Raw genomic sequence first — 19,094 nt, 5'->3', positions numbered from 1 at the left:
GAGAGAGAGAGAGAGAGAGAGAGAGAGAGAGAGAGATTGATTTTTAGGAAGGCTCCATGCTCAATGTGGAGCTTGACATGGGGCTCAATCCCACGACCCTGGGATCATGACCTGAGCCAAAATCGAGTCAGATGCTCAACTGACTGAACAACCCAGGGCCCCCCCACCCCCGCCACTTTTTTTTTTTTTCTACATAGATAATCATATCAAATTTCTTCCTTCCCAATCTATGTAACTTTTATTTCCATTTTTAGTCAAATGGCATTAGCTAGTACTTCCAGGATGATGTTGAAAAGTAATGGTAAGAGGTCACATCACTGCCTTGCTCCTGATCTTAGTGGGAAAGCTTCTGGTTTCACAGCTGTAGGCTTTTTGTAGATATTCTTTATCAAGTTGAGGAAGTTCCCCTCTGTTTCTAGTTTACTGCAAGTTTTTATCATGAATGGGGGTTGGATTTTGTCAAATGCTTTTTCTATAGCTGCTTATATGATACCCATGTGATTTTTAATGTAGATATTAGTAACAAGGTTGGATCACACTTCTGAATCTGGTGAACGGCATATAAATAATGGTATGTTATATACTATGCATCTCTCTCTACCCAATTCACCATTTCACTGCCCAATGATGAAAAAAAAAAAAAAAAATTTGGTTAACCTCAAACAACAAAGTTAAAATTAGATAGAAAAGTTGAACCTTTCTAGAGAAATATACTAATTCTATTAAAAATTCACAGTAATACTAAAGCGAGTATTTAAAATTACTATTATTAAAAAGCCTTCATGAATATTTACTATTAATCACCACCAACATTCCTACCTTTTGGGCACAATATGACCAAATGATAACTAGATATTTTTTCAAGTACTCATGGAGTATTTCCAAAATTATACCCTATAGTGTACCATAAAGAAAATCACAACAAATATTAAGAATCAATATCATATAGACTATACTCTATGGCCTCTATTTAACTAGATTAGAAACCAATAATAAAAAGATATCTAAATACCTATGCACATGGAGATTCAAAATTAGACTTCTAAAAAATTCACATATCCAAAAAAGATCATATTGAATTTTTCATTTTACTTGCATAAAATTTGGGCATTTATAACCAGTCTTTTTACTATTTGCTGTAGATTAAAGTTCATTTTATTTATTTATTTATTTATTTATTTATTTATTTATTTATTTAGAGATCAGGGGAGGGGAAGAGAGAGAGGAGAGAAAGAATCTTAACCAGGCTCCTCAGCACTGTGAACTTAGAGTCCAAAGCAGGGCTTGATCCTCTGAACCGCAGGATCATGACCTGAGTCGATATCAAGAGTTGGATGCTTAACCAACTGAGCCACCCAGGCGCCCCACTATTTACTGTAGGTTAAAAATAATCTCTCCTATTTGGCAGAATTAAAGCCTTGAGTTTTCTTAAGAGAAACTGTAGGAGAAATAAAAGCTGTGTTGCTCTCCAAAGGGAGACATGTGGGTAGAGAGAGACTGGTTCTGGCCTTTTCTTAAACCTATCAAAAAAAATCTGCACACTAACTTAAAATACAGGTTTTTTTTTCCTTCCTGCAAGCATAACTTAGTTTGGGGTTAGCTAAAGTATGCTTAACCTCCCTCCTTGACTTCATGTTTATGGTCCAGCTGATAAAATTGGTATTTAAGAATATAAATCAATAGCCAACATCAGGTTATTATGTCTCAAACTATAGTCTGAGTTTCTGAGTTACCTGACAAAATCTGCTTTTTAAAGTAGTTGAACATGTCCTCCTTCAAACATATTTCTCAATGTTTGATATTTCAAACACTTTTCAATTATTCAGGACAGTTCCCCATGGAATCAACATGACATCACATAATATTTAATATCTTTAGAAAAATCCACTTAGCTATGTATTATAATTGTTTCACTATAAATCCTAAGAAATATAATTTTTTGCTCGAAATTGAGTTTACACAGCTCTGGTTGTGTAAACAGATAAGAATTATTTTTAAAAGCCCTGCAGATCTTATCCAACACACATTCATTCCTTTGAGAAAACAGAAAGAGATAATGTTCTTGTCCTTCCAGAGTTTACAAGCCATTAAATGATCCTGGACTGGGGAAAGACTTTCTTCTAGCTATGAATCTACTCAAAGCTAAACCAGTCCATGTAAGACAACAAGCAAAATAGCAAGGTAATAGAAGAAGTAGTAAAACTTGAAAACAACAATTAATTAGACATGACTATTTGGCCACACTGCATCCCATTAGTTTTACTTAATGTTCCTACATCCTTAACACAAATGACATTAAACAAAAAGTAACACTGGTTTCTAGTCTATTACTCTCAGGACCTGTACACAAAGACTAAAGTCTCAAGATGTACATTACAGAGTTTGTAGAATGTGGAAAAAGATCTGTTCTTTCCTTCAGAATTGTTTAAATATTAGTCAATAAGTATTTATTAAAATACATACTGTGAAAACACTGTGCTGGCAATGAAGATAAAAGAAGGCATAAGACTTTTCTCCTTCAAGGTGTTTATAATACAATTGGAAAGATAAGATTTGTCTAAAGTAAGAGAAAAGGAGAGTGAGGGAAGGAGATGGGAGATGGAAAGAGAACTAACATAATGTAATATATTTATTACAAGACATAAGTTGTTGCTAAGTTTTGTAGGCAGCATTAAAAGTGAGGCAGAGATTCAGAAAGGATTAGAGTTTGTGAAGTGGAAAATATCTTCCCAATCTCTAAAAATTCTTGTACTTTCATTCCCCTATAAGCAAGGTTATTAAATTCCATTTCATTATATCTTAATGTTACATTTACATATTTAATCTCACCTCTATCGAAACAAGTATTTTTTTTCCTTTCTCCTCTTTGCCTATTTATCCTTCAGTACTCTATCTCTTTTGGGAAGCTTGTCTTTCTTCTATCCCACTGACATATATACTTTCTCTTACTTTCTACTTAATCTCCCAGATGAAACTAGCATGTGGTAGCAGCTGCAGATGGGTGCTTCATAGCATGCTGTGCATTGTCAAAAAAAAAAGTAATAGTAAAATGTGATAAATGCCATCCATCTGTCCTCCTAGACCACAGGCTCCAAGATTACAGTTAACATGTTTATCTTGATTTTTAATCTTTTCCTAGAATCTAGCATAGTTCCTGGCTTAGTAAGTATCTTCTGAATGAACAAGAATGTGCATTACAAGACACATTAAAATGTATCTTGGCTTTAAAATAAGCAATATTCAGGGTCGCCTGGGTGGCTCAGTTGGTTAAGCTTCCAACTCTTGGTTTTGGCTCAGACCACGATCTCATGGTTCGTGAGATGAAGCCCCATATCACGCTCTGTGCTGACAGCATGGAGCATGCTTGGGATGTTCTCTCTACCTCTCTCTCTCTGCCCCTCCCCTGCTCTCTCTCTCACCCTCACTTTCAAGGTGAGTAAATAAACATTAAAAAAATAAGAAAAATAAAATAGACAATATTCAGAAGAATATAGTCTTCTAACCTACCATTTGAAGGGCTGAAAGTTCTTCTGTTAGTCGAGAAATCTGCACATTATACTGTTTTCTTGTGCTTGCAACCTGTAATTAAGACATTCAAAAATTGTTTAGGTTCACAAAAATTGATTAATACCCAATAAAAATATTTAGGATAATTTTGAGAAAAAACCAAAACTTTTACGGCATAAAAAATAAATAAGCACCTGAGTATTAAAGAGTCAAGAATTGAGAGTGTGATGCTAAGTGAAATAAGCCATACAGAGAAAGACAGATACCATATGGTTTCACTCTTATGTAGATCCTGAGAAACATAACAGAAACCCATGGGGGAGGGGAAGGAAAAAAAAAAAAAAAAGAGGTTAGAGTGGGAGAGAGCCAAAGCATTAGAGACTGTTAAAAACTGAGAACAAACTGAGGGTTGATGGGGGGTGGGAGGGAGGGCAGGGTGGGTGATGGGTATTGAGGAGGGCACCTTTTGGGATGAGCACTGGGTGTTGTATGGAAACCAATTTGACAGTAAATTTCATATATTAAAAAAAAAAAAAAAAAAAAGAGTCAAGAATTATTTTAAAAAATTTTTAATGTTTATTTTTGAGAGAGAGAGAGACAGAGTGTGGCTGGGGGAGGGGCAGAGAAAGAGGGAGACAGAATCTGAAGCAGGCTCCAGGCTCTAGGCTGTCAGCAGAGAGCCCGATGGGGAGCTGCGAGATCATGACCTGAGCTAAAGTCAGACACTTAACTGACTGAGCCACCTAGGTGCCCCTAAAGGGTCAAGAATTTATCACAACAGTGGAAGGAGAGTGAATTTCTATGAAAACTTACCATATTTGAAGTGAAAACTGGCAACATTTCAAAATATTTACTTATGAATCCCCTTATAGATATTAAGTCATTATAGGTTAACATAAATAACATTTTATGAAAAATAAGTTCATTTTCCAAAATAAAAAATTTTCTAGAAAAATGTTATTATTTTACATTTTTGTAAATTTCCTTAATGTTTGAACAGGGGATAGCCAGATTCACATTATCTACTTCTGTGTTCAACCCGTTGTGCTGCTTACCATCAGCCTCTGGAAAACACCACTGTACACTCATCAGAGAACGAGTATGAAAAAAGAAAACAGTAAACTATAATTATGAAAGTAGGTGTGACCTTCCAAACTCCCTGAACAACACTTTAAGAACTGGTGCCATAGAGCAAGTCAAGAGAAAAACTGAATTACACACTAAAAATGTAACTAGTAACTTTTAAGGCACTTTTGTTTTATAAGAAGAAAAATATTTTCATATTGCATATATTTCAGTATAAAGTAAATTACTTTGTGAGAAAAACTCTTATTTCAATTAACATTTAAAATACTTCAGAAACAGTATGACTTATGTGTACAAAATATTTTGAAGAATTAGTTACATCTCATCAAGATGACTCCTATGACAGTATATTTTTCTAATTAATAACTACTCATACTTTTTAAAAAGACCATGAAGGAAGGAGGAATTAAGATGGCAGAGCATCATGGAGATCCTGAGCTTGTCTTGTCCTTGAAACACAGCTAGAACAGCACCAAACTATTTTGAACGCCTAGGAAATTGTTCGGATAATTAATGCAACAATCTGCATAACTTAAATTTGTCCTTAACCTATAAGGGAAGATAGGTCAGGGTTGCAATAAACCTATCTACAAGAAATTTTGCAGGCCAAAAAGGAGTGATGTATTCAATGTGCTGAATTGGAAAATTATGCAGCCAAGAAATCTTTATCCAGAAAGGCTGTCATTCAAAATAAAAGGAGAGATAAAGAGTTTCCAAGACAAACAAAAACTAAAGGAGTACGTGACCACTAAAGCATCCCTGCAAGAAATTTTAAGAGGGACTCTGAGTGGACAAAAGAGAAAACAAAACAAAACAAAGATCAAAGCAACAAAGACTAGAAGCACCGGGGAACATTACCAGAAACAACTCTATAGGGAACACAAGGGCACTAAATTCATATGTTTCAGTACTCACTCTAAATGTCAATGGACTAAATGCTCCAATCAAAAGACATAGGGTATCAGAATGGATAAGAAAACAAGACACATTTATATGCTGCTTACAAGAGACTCATTTTAGACCTAAAGACACCTACAGATAGAAAGTAAGGGGATGGAGAACAATCTATCATGCTACTGGTTGTCAAATGAAAGCTGGAGTAGCCATACTTATATCAGACAATCTAGACTTTAAAATAAAGCCTGTATCAAGAGATGAAGGAGGGCATTATATCATAATTAAGGGGTCTATCAAGAATATCTAGCAATTGTAAACATTTATGCTCCAAATGTGAAAGCACCCAAATATGAAGAAAATCAACAAGGAAACAATGGCTTTGAATGACACACTGGACCGGATGGTTTAACAGATACATTTAGGGCATTTCATCCTAAAGCAGCAGAATACACATTCTTCTTGAGTGCACATGGAACATTCTCCACACTAGATCACATACTGGAACACAAATCAGCCTTCAACAAGTACAAAAAGATCAGGATCATACCTTTCATATTTTCAGACCACGAGTTTGCTATGAAACTCGAAATCAACCACAAGAAGAAATCTGCAATAACCATGAACACTTGGAGATTAAAGAACATCTTACTACAGAATGAATGGGTTAACCAAGAAATAAAAGAGGAAATTAAGAAGTACACAGAAGCCAATGAAAATGAAAACATGACAGCCCAAAACCTCTGGTATGCAGCAAAGGTGGTCATAAGAGGGAAGTACATAGCAATCCAGGCTCTCCTAAAGAAGGAAGAAAGGTCTCAAATACACAACTTAACTTTACACCTTAAAGAGCTGGAAAAAGAACAAATAAAGCCCAAAACCAGCGAAAGAAGGGAAATAATAAAGATTAGAGCAGAAATCAACGATATAGATTGAATCAAAGAAACAACAGATCAACAGAACCAGGAGTTGGTTGTTTGAAAGAATTAAGAAAATTGATAAACTCCTAGCCAGATGGATCAAAATGAAAAAGGAGAGGAGAATGAATAAGGAGAATGAAAGAGGAGAGATCACAACACCAGAGAAATACAAACTATAATAAGAGAATATTATGAGCAATTATATGCCAACAAACTGGTCAATCTGGAAGAAATGGAAAATTTGAATAGACCCACAACCAGTAAAGAAATTAAATCAGTAATCAAAAATCTCCCCAAAAACAAGAGTCCAGGGCTGGAAGGCTTTCCAGGGGAATTCTACCAAACATTTAAAGAAAAGTTAACACCTATCCTTTAAACCTGTTCCAAAAAATAGAAATGGAAAGAAAACTTTCAAACTCATTCTACAAGGCCAGCATTACCTTGAATCCAAAACCAGACAAAGACCCCCTACTAAAAAGGAGAACTACATACCAATTCCTTTGATGAACATGGATGTGAAAATTCTCAACAAGATACTAGCAAACCGGATCCAACAATACATTAAAAGATTTATTCACCACAATCAAGTGGGATTTATTCCTGTGATCCAGAGCTGGTTCAATATCCACAAATCAATTAATGTGATACATCACATAAATTAAAAAAAGGGTAAGAACCACATGATCCTCTCAATAGATGCAGAGAAAGAATTTGACAACATACAGTATCCTTTCTTGATAGCTGTTAAGAAAGTAGGGATAGAAGGAACATACCTCAAGATCATAAAGACCAGATACAAAAGATTGACTGCTAATATCATCCTCAATAGAGAAAAACTGACAGCTTTCCCTCTAAGGTCAGGAACACGACAAGGAGGCCCAATCTCTCCACTACACTGTTATTCAAAATAGTGTTGGAAGTCTGAGCCTCGGCAATCAGACAAAAAAAAAGAAATAAAAGGCATCTAGATCAGCAAGGAGGAAGTCACACTTTCACTCTTCGCAGATGACGTGATATTTTATGTGGAAAACCTGAAAGACTCCATCAAAAAACTGCTAGAACTGATCCAGGAATTCAGCAAAGTAGCAGAATATAAATTCAATGTACAGGAATCACATTTCTATACACCAATAATGAAGCAACAGAAAGAGATAACAGGGAATTGATCCCATTTACAATTGCACGAAAAACCATAAATATCTAGGAATAAACTTAATCAAAGAGGTGAAAAATCTATACACTGAAAACTATAGAAAGGTTATGAAAGAAATGGAAGAAGACACAGAACAGTGGAAAAACATTCCATGCTCGTGGATTGGAAGAACAAATATTGTTAAAATGTCGATACTACCCAAAGCAATCTACATATTCAATACAACCCCTATCAAAGTAACACCAGCATTCTTCACAGAGCTGGAACAAAGAGTCTAAAATTTGTATGGTACCAGAAAAGACCCTGAATAGCCAAAGTAATTTTGAAAAAGGAAACCAAAGCTGGAGGCATCACATTTCCAGACTTTAAGCTGTATTACAAAGTTGTAATCATCAAGACAGTATGGTACTGGCACAAAAACAGACACATGGATCAATGGAACAGAACCCAGAACCCAGAAATGGACCCACAAACGTATGGGCAACCAATCTTTGACAAAGCAGGAAAGAATATCCAGTGGAAAATAGACCATCTCTTCTGAAAACAGTGTTGGGAAAACTGGACAGCCAAATGCAGAACAATGAATCTGGACCACTTTCTTACACCATACACAAAATAACCTCAAATTGGATGAAAGACTTAAACATAAGACAGGAAGCCATCAAAATCCTAGAGGAGAAAACGGGTAACAACCTCTTTGACCTCAGCTGTAGCAACTTCTCACTGGTCTCCAGAGGCAAGGGAAACTAAAGGAAAAATGAACTATTGGGACTTTATCCAAATAAAAAGCTTCTGCACAGCGAAGGAAACAATCAGCAAAACTAAAAGGCAACTGGCGAAATGGGAGAAGATATTTGAAACAACATATCAGATAAAGGGTTAGTATCCAAAATCTATAAATAACTTATATCAAACTCAACATCCAAACAACTAATAATCCAGTGAAGAAATGGACAAAAGACATGAATAGATACTTTTCCATAAGAGAGATCCAGATGGCTAACAGACACATGAAAAGATGCTCAACATCACTCATTAGCAGGAAAACACAAATCAAAACCAAAATGAGATACCACCTCACACTTATCAGAATGGCTAAAATTAACAACTCAGGCCACAACAGATGTTGGCAAGGGTGTGGAGAAAGAGGAATCCTTTTGCACTGCTGGTGGGAATGCAAACTGGTGCATTTCCTCTGGAAAACAGAATGGAGGTTCCTCAAAAAATTAAAAATAGAACTACCCTACGACCCAGCAATGGCACTACTACATATTTATCTGAAGGATACAAAAATGCTGATTCAAAGGGGCACACTCAGCCCCTTTTTTTATAGCAGCTGTATCAACAATAGCCAAAGAATGGAAAGAACCTAAATGTCCATCCACTGATGTATGGATAAAAAAGATGTAGCATATATATTCAATGGACTATTACTCAGCAATCAAAAAGAATGCAATCTTACCATCTGCAACAAGGTAGATGGAACTAGAGTGTATTATGCTAAGCAATGTAAGTCAGCCAGAGAAAGATAAATAGGATACAATTTCACTCATATGTGGAATTTAAGAAACAAAACAGAAGAACATAGAAGAAGGGAAACAAAAATAAGATAAAAACGGAGAGGGAGGCAAACCATAAGAAACTCTTAAGTACAGAAAACAAACAGGCTGGCTGGTGGATAGTTGGGTAGGGGGATGGGCTAAATGAGCAATGGGCATTAAGACGGTCACTTACTGGGATGAACACTGGGTCTCGTATTATTATATGTAAGTGATGAGTCACTAAATTCTATTCCTGAAATTATTACACTATGTGTAATATACACTATTACACTATGTGTAATATACACCATGTGTAATAATTTGGATTTAAATTAAAAAAAAGGTCGTGAGGAATATTGATACTGATGCTATCATCAGTAAACATATGGTCAACAAAGATTTTTGGAAATATTCTAGATCTTATAAAATAGATTATTTCTAAAACATGATGTAAACCTTCTTTAGAACACTTATAAAATTGACATATATTTTATTTGGTTAATTAATAGAAGTTATTTTTCTGAAGACCTGACAAACATATGTGGGTCCATTTTAGCTCTATTTTAGATTTTGATGTAAACTTTGCCTATGAATAATTGTATGAAGGATCAATCCATCCTATTTATGGGTCAGTGATAATCATAGTTACTATTTACAGAGGTTTGATGTGTTAATGACTACTTAGAGCAGTGTAAGTGTTATTATCTGGTTCTCACCAACAATCTGCTTAAGTAGTCAGTATCCTCATTATAGATGAGGAAGATCAAGGCACAGAGAAATTAAGTCATGAAGGTTTTTAGAATATACAAGTTTTGGTTTCTATAAGGCCAGTCATGTCTGCTTGTCTCTCTCTCACACAATTTTTTAAAAGTGTTCTTTTTAGTATCTAGAAATGAATGCAGCTAGCATGAGGGTTTATGACCATAGTCGTATATATATTTTAAAACATTTTTACAATAATGTTGATGACTTCAGCAAATTAAAATATTCATACTTTAAAAAAGACTGTGTATAACTACTGAGACTGATGGTGTATCATCAATAAAATTATATGCTGCAGAGGTCATAGAAAATTTTCTGAGGTTGGTATCTGATAAAATATAATGTAAACCCTGCTATATGAGCAAATAACATGTTTCTGGAGGTAGTTTAATGTGGTTGGGGTTCAGAAGTCTGTAAGGGAACTAAAATCCCCTCTTACCCAACCTCACTTTCTTCATGTAAACATTTTCTTTTATAGTTTATGGATAGTAAGGATATCTATAAACTAAATAGTAAGACAAATTAACAAGAGACAGAAATAGAAAAGGACAATGATAGTACAAATACTGCCTAACAGGATGAATATAATTTTGATCACCAACTTTAAGCCATGACTTAAAATAAACAGAAAATCAAAATCAAAACCAGTATCAAATTTTTTTCACAAATTAAGTTTTACTTGAGAGAGATCTGAGCAATTGCATTTTCTGCGTTTTAAAGAAATAAGCTATTCTCATATTTCGTTCAGTTTTATAGCCAGAACATAAATATGTGATAATTTATTCATTATGTTTACTTTAGTTAAAAAAAAGATACCACTTAAGTCATTAGATGTAAGTTATCCCCAATTCAACAAATTAATTCTACATTATTTGGAGGACATATTAAATTATAATAATGGGACAATTACCAATACAGGTGAAAATTTTCAATCAAAAACATTAAAAATGTTTTAAAAGTATAAGGAAATAAATATTACATGTTGTATAAAATCTTATTATAGTTTGTTTACAAAAATACCTACTCTTGAAATTCCACACCTGCAGAATTACAATATGTAGAAAGTGAAAGATTCCTCATTATTCTATCTTCCAGGCTTAACATTATTCAAAGATTCATGTATAGGTCTCCAGAATTTTTTGTTTCACAGATAGTTACAACATTTCTTTGATAATTTGCAATTAAATGAAAATTCAAAGGACAATGCTAAAAATAGTGCTTATCTCTGGGTACTGGAATTATGATTTTAATTTTCTTTTACATTTCTTTCTCTTACATTTCTTTTTATAATGAACATGTATTACTTTTTAATAATAGTAACAATAAAGTTTACTTTAAAAAATCAACTTGGCAATAGTGTGGGACTTGGAGAAAGCAGGGACCCAGCAAAGTGCTTGGCACACAGTTAGTGCTCAATAATTACTTCTTTTAAATTATTTTATTTTTATTTTTTTATTTTTTAGAGAGAGATAGATAGTGTGTGAGCGGGGGAAGGGGAAGGAGAAAGAGAGAGAATCTTAAGCAAGCCCCACACTTAGCACAGATCCCAATATGAGGATAGATCTCACGACCCTGGGATCATGACCTGAGCTGAAATCAAGAGGCTGGCACTGAACTGACTGAGCCACCCACACACCCCTCAATAGCTATTTCTCAATAATTACTTCTTGAGCGAATAGTTGGAATACTACAGAAAGGCTGGATGCAAGGAAATCAAATGGAATCCACAAGGAAGGGAAGATAAGGGAGTAAGAGAGGGAGTTTGTTTTAGAAATGTCGGGCTTCAGATGCCTGGTGGGACTACTAGGTAGAGAAGCAGTTGAATATTCATGTTTGTAAAAAGGTTTAAATTGAATATAGAGATCATAGTATCTTTGAAAAATTATACTAAGATTATTTAAGGACTTGTGCAAAAGACAACTTCTATCAACTTTAAAATCAATGTGAACTTATTTTAGGATTAGGAAAAAAAATTAGAGGACTTTTCAGATGATGAGTACTTTGAGAAAACATTTTTATCACCGAAAGTCACAAAATTTATTAAATATTTTGAAGATATGCCATCAAAAATATTTCAAACTATGATTTTTTGGTTGGGAGAAGATGGCGGAGGAGGAGGACACTGGGCTCACTGTGTCCTGCTGATCACTTAGATTCCACCCAAATCTCCCTAAATAACCCAGAAAACTGCCAGAAGACTAGCAAAACGGACTCTCCAGAGCTAAGTGTAGACAAGAGGCTCATGGAAGAGGGTAGGAAGGGCGGAGAGGCAGTGTGCGCTACAGGGACTGATGGGAGGGAGCCGGGTGGCAGAGGGGCAGTCCCCCCAGCAAGGCAGAGCCCCCAAGTCTGGCTTGTAAAAGCGGAGGGGCCGGATGCCTGAGTTCTGACAGCCAGCAGGACTTAACATCTGGAATGTTATAAGTCCATAGCTCTGCTCGGAAAGCGGGAGGGTGAGAGGACACCAGGAGGGAGAGGTGTTGAGACCCGGAAGACAGAGCTCAGCTCACAGGGAACACAGGCGCTGGCCAGGGCCATCTCCCTCGCCCATCCCTCAGCTGAAACCCCAAAGGAAACCAGTTTCTATCACCGAACTTGCTTGCACCGTGCAAACACCCAACTCTGTGCTTCTGTGGATCCATCTCTCCAACGGGTCTGCCTGCCTCCCTCCAGGTGCTGCAGGGCCCCTACCGCAGGGGACCATCGACAGCAAAGCGAGGTAAGCCTGCCCCTCCTGCCCCTGTGCACCTTGTGGATCCACCCTGGCTAATATGCCAGATCCCATAGAAGCAGCACCACAAGCCTGGCAGTGTGCAAGTAGCCCAGACAGGGGCCACACCACTCCACAGTGAGTCCTGCCCCTGGGAGAGGGGAAGATAAGGTACACACCAGTCTGACTGTGGCCCCAGCGGGGGGGGGGGAAGACATCGGGACTGACTGAGGCCCCACCCACCAACACAAGTTACTCCAGACAGCACAGGGGAAGTGCCCTGCAGTTCCGCGCCACTCCAGGGACTATTCAAATGACGAAACGGAAGAATTCTCCTCAAAAGAAACTCCAGGAAGTAGCAACAGCTAACAAATTGATCAAAAATGATTTAAGCAATATAACGGAACATGAATTTAAAATAATAGTCATAAAATTAATCACTGGGCTTGAAAAAAGTATAGAGGACAGCAGAGAATCTATTGCTACAGAGATCAAGGGACTAAGAAAGAGTCAGGAGGAGCTAAAAAATGCTATAAATGAGGTGCAAAATAAAATGGAGGCGACCACACCTTGGATTGAAGAGGCAGAGGAGAGAATAGGTGAATTAGAAGATAAAATTATGGAAAAAGAGGAAGCTGAGAAAAAGAGATAAAAAAAATCCAGGAGTATGAGGGGAGAATTAGAGAATGAAGTGATGCAATGAAACGGAACAATATCCATATAATAGGAATTCCAGAAGAGGAAGAGAGAGAGAAAGGGGCTGAAGATGTACTTGAAAAAATCATAGATGAGAACTTCCCTGATCTGGGGAAGGAAAAAGGCATTGAAATCCAAGAGGCACAGAGAACTCCCTTCAGACATAACTTGAATCGATCTTCTGCATGACATATCACAGTCAAACTGGCAAAATACAAGGATAAAGAGAAAATTCTGAAAGCAGCTAGGGATAAACACGTTCTAACATATAAAGGGAGACCGATAAGACTAGTGATGGATCTATCTACTGAAACTTGGCAGGCCAGAAAGGAATGGCAGGAAATCTTCAATGTGATGAACAGAAAAAATATGCAGCTGAGAATTCTTTATCCAGCAAGTCTGTCATTTAGAATAGAAGGAGAGATAAAGGTCTTCCCAAACAAACAAAAACTGAAGGAATTCATCACCACTAAACCAACCCTACAGGAGATCCAAAGGGGGACTCTGTGAGTGAAATGTTGCAAGGACCACAAAGTACCAGAGACATCACTACAAGCATGAAACTTACAGACATCACAATGACTCTAAACCCATATCTTTCTATAATAACACTGAATATAAATGGACTAAATGCGCCAACCAAAAGACATAGGGTATCAGAATGGATAAAAAACAAGACCCATCTACTTGCTGTCTATGAGAGACTCATTTTAGACCTGAGGACACCTTCAGATTGAGAGTGAGGGGATGGAGAACTATTTATCATGCCACTGGAAGTCAAAAGAAAGCTGGAGTAGCCATATTTATATCAGACAAACTAGCCTTTAAATTAAAGGCTGTAACAAGAGATGAAGAAGGGCATTATATAATAATTACAGGTCTATCCATCAGGAAGAGCTAACAATTATAAATGTCTATGTGCCAAATATGGGAGCTCCCAAATATATAAAACAATTACTCACAAACATAAGCAACCTTATTGATAAGAATGTGATAATTGCAGGGGACTTTAATACTCCAATTACAACAATGGATAGATCATCTAGACACACGGTCAATAAAGAAACAAGGGCCCTGAATGATACATTGGATCAGATGGACTTGACAGATATATTTAGAACTCTGCATCCCAAAGCAACAGAATATACTTTCTTCTTGAGTGCACATGGAACATTCTCCAAGATAGATCACATACTGGATCACAAAACAGCCCTTCATAAGTATCCAAGAATTGAGATCATACCATGCATACTTTCAGACCACAATGCTATGAAGCTTGAAATCAACCACAGGAAAAAGTCTGGAAAACCTCCAAAAGCATGGAGGTTAAAGAACACCCTACTAAAGAATGAATGGGTCAACCAGGCAATTAGAGAAGAAATTTAAAAATATATGGAAACAAATGGAAATGAAAATACAACAATCCAAATGCTTTGGGATGCAGCAAAGGCAGTCCTGAGAGGAAAATACATTGCAATCCAGGCCTATCTCAAGAAAGAAGAAAAATCCCAAATACAAAACTTAACAGCACACCTAAAGGAAATAGAAGCAGAACAGCAAAGGCACCCCAAACCCAGCAGAAAAAGAGAAATAATAAAGATCAGAGCAGAAATAAACAATATAGAATCTAAAAAACCTGTAGAACAGATCAATGAAACCAAGAGTTGGCGTTTTGAAAAAATAAACAAAATCGATAAACCTCAGCCACGCTTCTCAGAAAGAAAAGCGAGATGACCGAAACAGATAAAATCATGAATGAAAATGGAATTATTACAACCAATCCCTCAGAAATACAAGCAACTATCAAGGAATACTATGAAAAATTATATGCCAACAAACTGGACAACCTGGAAGAAATGGACAAAGTCCTAAGTACCCACACACTTCCAAAACTCAAACAGGAAGAAATAGAAAACTTGAACAGACCCATAACCAGCAAAGAAATTGAATCAGTTATCAAAAATCTCCCCACAAATAAGAGTCCAGGACCAGATGGCTTCCCAGGGGAGTTCTACCAGACATTTAAAGCAGAAATAATAACTACCTTCTCAAGCTATTCCAAAAAAATAGAAAGGGAAGGAAAACTTCCAGACTCATTCTATGAAGCCAGCATTACTTTGATTCCTAAACCAGACAGAGACCCAGAAAAAAAAGAGAACTATAGGCCAATATCCCTGATGAATATGGATGCAAAAATTCTCAATAAGATAGTAGCAAATCGAATTCAACAGCATATAAAAAGAATTATACACCATGATCAAGTGGGATTCATTCCTGGGCTGCAGGGCTGGTTCAACATTCACAAATCAATCAATGTGATACATCACATTAATAAAAGAAAAGAACCATATGATCCTGTCAATCGATGCAGAAAAAGCATTTGACAAAATTCAGCATCCTTTCTTACTAAAAACCCTCGAGAAAGTCGGGATAGAAGGAACATACTTAAACATCATAAAAGCCATTTATGAAAAGCCACAGCTAATATCATCCTCAATGGGGAAAAACTGAGAACTTTTGCCCTGAGATCAGGAACATGACAGGGATGTCCACTCTCATCGCTGTTGTTTAACACTGTATTGGAAGTGCTAGCATCAGCAATCAGACAACAAAAGGAAATCAAAGGCATCAAAATTGGCAAAGATGAAGTCAAGCTTTCACTTTTTGCAGATGACATGATAGTATACATGGAAAATCTGATAGACTCCACCGAAAGTCTGCTAGAACTGATACATGAATTCAGCAAAGTCGCAGGATACAAAATCAATGTACAGAAATCAGTTGCATTCTTATACACTAATAATGAAGCAACAGAAAGACAAATAAAGAAACTGATCCCATCCACAATTGCACCAAGAAGCATAAAATACATAGGAATAAACCTAACCAATGATGTAAAAGATCTGTATGCTATTAACTGTAGAAAGCTTATGAAGGAAACTGAAGAAGATATAAAGAAATGGAAAAACATTCTGTGCTCATGGATTGGAAGAATAAATATTGGTAAAATGTCAATACTACCCAAAGCTATCTACACATTCAATGCAATCCCAATCAAAATTGCACCAGCATTCTTCTCGAAGCTAGAACAAGCAATCCTAAAATTTGTATGGAACCACAAAAGACCCCAAACAGCCAAAGTAATTTTGAAGAAGAAGACCAAAGCAGGAGGCATCACAATCCGAGACTTTAGCCTCTATCACAAAGCTGTAATCATCAAGACAGCATGGTATTGGCACAAAAACAGACACATAGACAATGGAATAGAATAGAAACCCCAGAATTAGACCCACAAAAGTATGGCCAACTAATCTTTGACAAAGAAGGAAAGAATATCCAATGGAAAAAAGACAGTCTCTTTAACAAATGGTGCTGGGAGAACTGGACAGCAACATGCAGAAGGATGAAACTAGACCACTTTCTTACACCATTCACAAACATAAACTCAAAATGGATACAGGACCTGAATGTGAGACATGAAACCATCAAAACCCTAGAGGAGAAAGCATGAAAAGACCTCTCTGACCTCAGCCACAGAAATTTCTTACTTGACACATCCCCAAAGGCATGGGAATTAAAAGCAAAAATGAACTACTGGGACCTCATCAAGATAAAACGTTTCTGCACTGCAAAGGAAACAACCAACAAAACTACAAGGCAACCAACAGAATGGGAAAAGATATTTGCAAATGACATGTGAGACAAAGGGCTAGTATCCAAAATCTATAAAGAGCTCACCAAACTCCACACCCTAAAAACAAATAATCCAGTGAAGAAATGGGTAGAAAACATGAATAGACACCTCTCTAAAGAAGACATCCAGATGGCCAACAGGCACATGAGAAGATGCTCAACGTCGCTCCTCATCAGGGAAATACAAATCAAAACCACACTCAGATATCACCTAACGCCAGTCACAGTGGCTAAAATGAACAAATCAGCAGGAGAGTATAGATGCTGGTGAGGATGTGGAGAAACAGGAACCCTCTTGCACTGTTGGTGGGAATGCAAACTGGTGCAGTCACTCTGGAAAACAGTGTGGAGGTTCTTCAATAAATTAAAAATAGATCTACCCTATGACCCAGCAATAGCACTGCTAGGAATTTACCCAAGGGATACAGGAGTGCTGATGCATGGGGCACTTGTACCCCAATGTTTATAGCAGCACTTTCAACAATAGCCAAATTATGGAAAGAGCCTAAATGTCCATCAACTGATGAATGGATAAAGAAATTGTGGTTTATATACACAATGGAATACTACGTGGCAATGAGAAAGAATGAAATATCGCTTTTTGTAGCAACATGGATGGAACTGGAGAGTGTGATGCTAAGTGAAATAAGTCAGAGAGAGAAAGACAGATACCATATGGTTTCACTCTTATGTGGATCCTGAGAAACTTAACAGAAGACAATGGGGACGGGAAGGAAAAAAAAAAAAAAAGAGGTTAGAGAGGGAGGGAGCCAAAACAGAAGAGACTCTTAAAAACTGAGAACAAACTGAGGGTTGATTGGGGGTGGGAGAGAGGGGAGAGTGCATGATGGGTATAGAGGAGAACACCTGTTGGGATGGGCACTGGGTGTTGTATGGAAACCAATTTGACAATAAATTTCATATTAAAAAAAATAATTCAAACTACGGCCAAAGATATAATATTCTTAACCCCAAGAATAGGACAAGGATTCCTACAGAAAGGTATGAAAATTAGTAATAAAAAAAAATCAACAAACCGGGTTTTAGTTTGGATTCTGCCTCAAATAGAGATTTTATCTTAGGAAATCACCTAATTTCAGCCTGTGATAAAGTAACAGATTTCTAAAAAATACTTTTGCAGCAAGAAACCTTATACAGAGACTCTATAGGAATGAAAATTCTACCACTTAGTTGCTTGGGAGAAAAGCAAGTACATTAGCTTTCTTTAACTGATGAGACTTTTTAAAACAAGTCTACTTCAGTCTATCTAGGAGAGAAATAATAATGCCCACAGAAAATACAGGTAAGAAAAGAGTTAACACCTTTATTTTATCCAGTGGAGGAATATACAGTGCACCCAACTACCCTATAGGAGCTCATTTTAAAGGAAAGGAGTATTAGTTTTCATTCCTTTTTGTTAACTATTTTCATAGACAGACTTTATGGATACACAGGAAATCATTTTAATGTAAATATTATAGTAAAAATGAAAAAACAATAGTTTTGCTAATTCGTGTCTCTGACAAAAATATCAAATAAAAAAATTATAACCAAAGCATGCTGGAAAAGTGGCTGACTCCCTGTCTGAGGTAGGGAAAGTACAAGATGAGAGAGGAATATCATTTATGCAAAAAAGCTGCAGAGACATTATGAGAATAAAAAAAACCCGATGGTAGTAGGTTGTAACAAAAAACTAAAGAAGACCAATGAACCATAGCGATATTAAAAAAGGAGAAAAGTCTACCGAAAACTGACAGCTAATAAATGTATAAAAATGATATAATCATTTGTAATCACTTCTTATAACATTTACTTCAGGCAAAGATTATTAATGGATGCTAAGACCACTGGATGATAACTTTTGGTAGAGAGCATAACTGTACAGTCTTCAAGTATCTCCCCCAGTTATTTATAAAGTTTACAAATGGAGAGTTCTGGTCTTACCACCATAACCATGTTGTCAAGCTTAGCTTCAACTAATGCACAACCTGACATTATAGCTTCCTGACGTGATGAAGTGGAAGATAACATTATCACTCTGCCAGAAATGATCTGAATCGAATCAAAAAGAAATGATTACAAGAATCCATATGTGGAATATTCTGGATTCTACAAAGGATTCTTTGTCATAC

The 19,094-nt window shown here is 36.4% G+C and overlaps 1 protein-coding gene across 4 annotated transcripts in view; it reads right to left on the bottom strand.

Moving 5' to 3' along the window:
- The window catches only part of SCLT1 (sodium channel and clathrin linker 1), a 220,620-nt gene that overhangs the window by 72,094 nt on the left and 129,432 nt on the right, over positions 1 to 19,094 (bottom strand). For all 4 annotated transcript variants that reach the window (XR_006201717.1, XM_042935491.1, XM_042935492.1 and 1 more), the window contains one exon: positions 3,508 to 3,579. Coding sequence is in view for 3 of the 4 variants with exons in the window: in XM_042935491.1 (XP_042791425.1) it covers positions 3,508 to 3,579 (72 nt within the window). In the remaining variant the exon portion in view is untranslated. The remainder of the gene's footprint in view (positions 1 to 3,507; positions 3,580 to 19,094) is intronic.

Source organism: Panthera leo, chromosome B1 (assembly GCF_018350215.1).
Source record: "Panthera leo isolate Ple1 chromosome B1, P.leo_Ple1_pat1.1, whole genome shotgun sequence".
Lineage (NCBI taxonomy): Eukaryota > Metazoa > Chordata > Mammalia > Carnivora > Felidae > Panthera > Panthera leo.
This window is presented reverse-complemented; position numbering and strand designations above follow the sequence as displayed.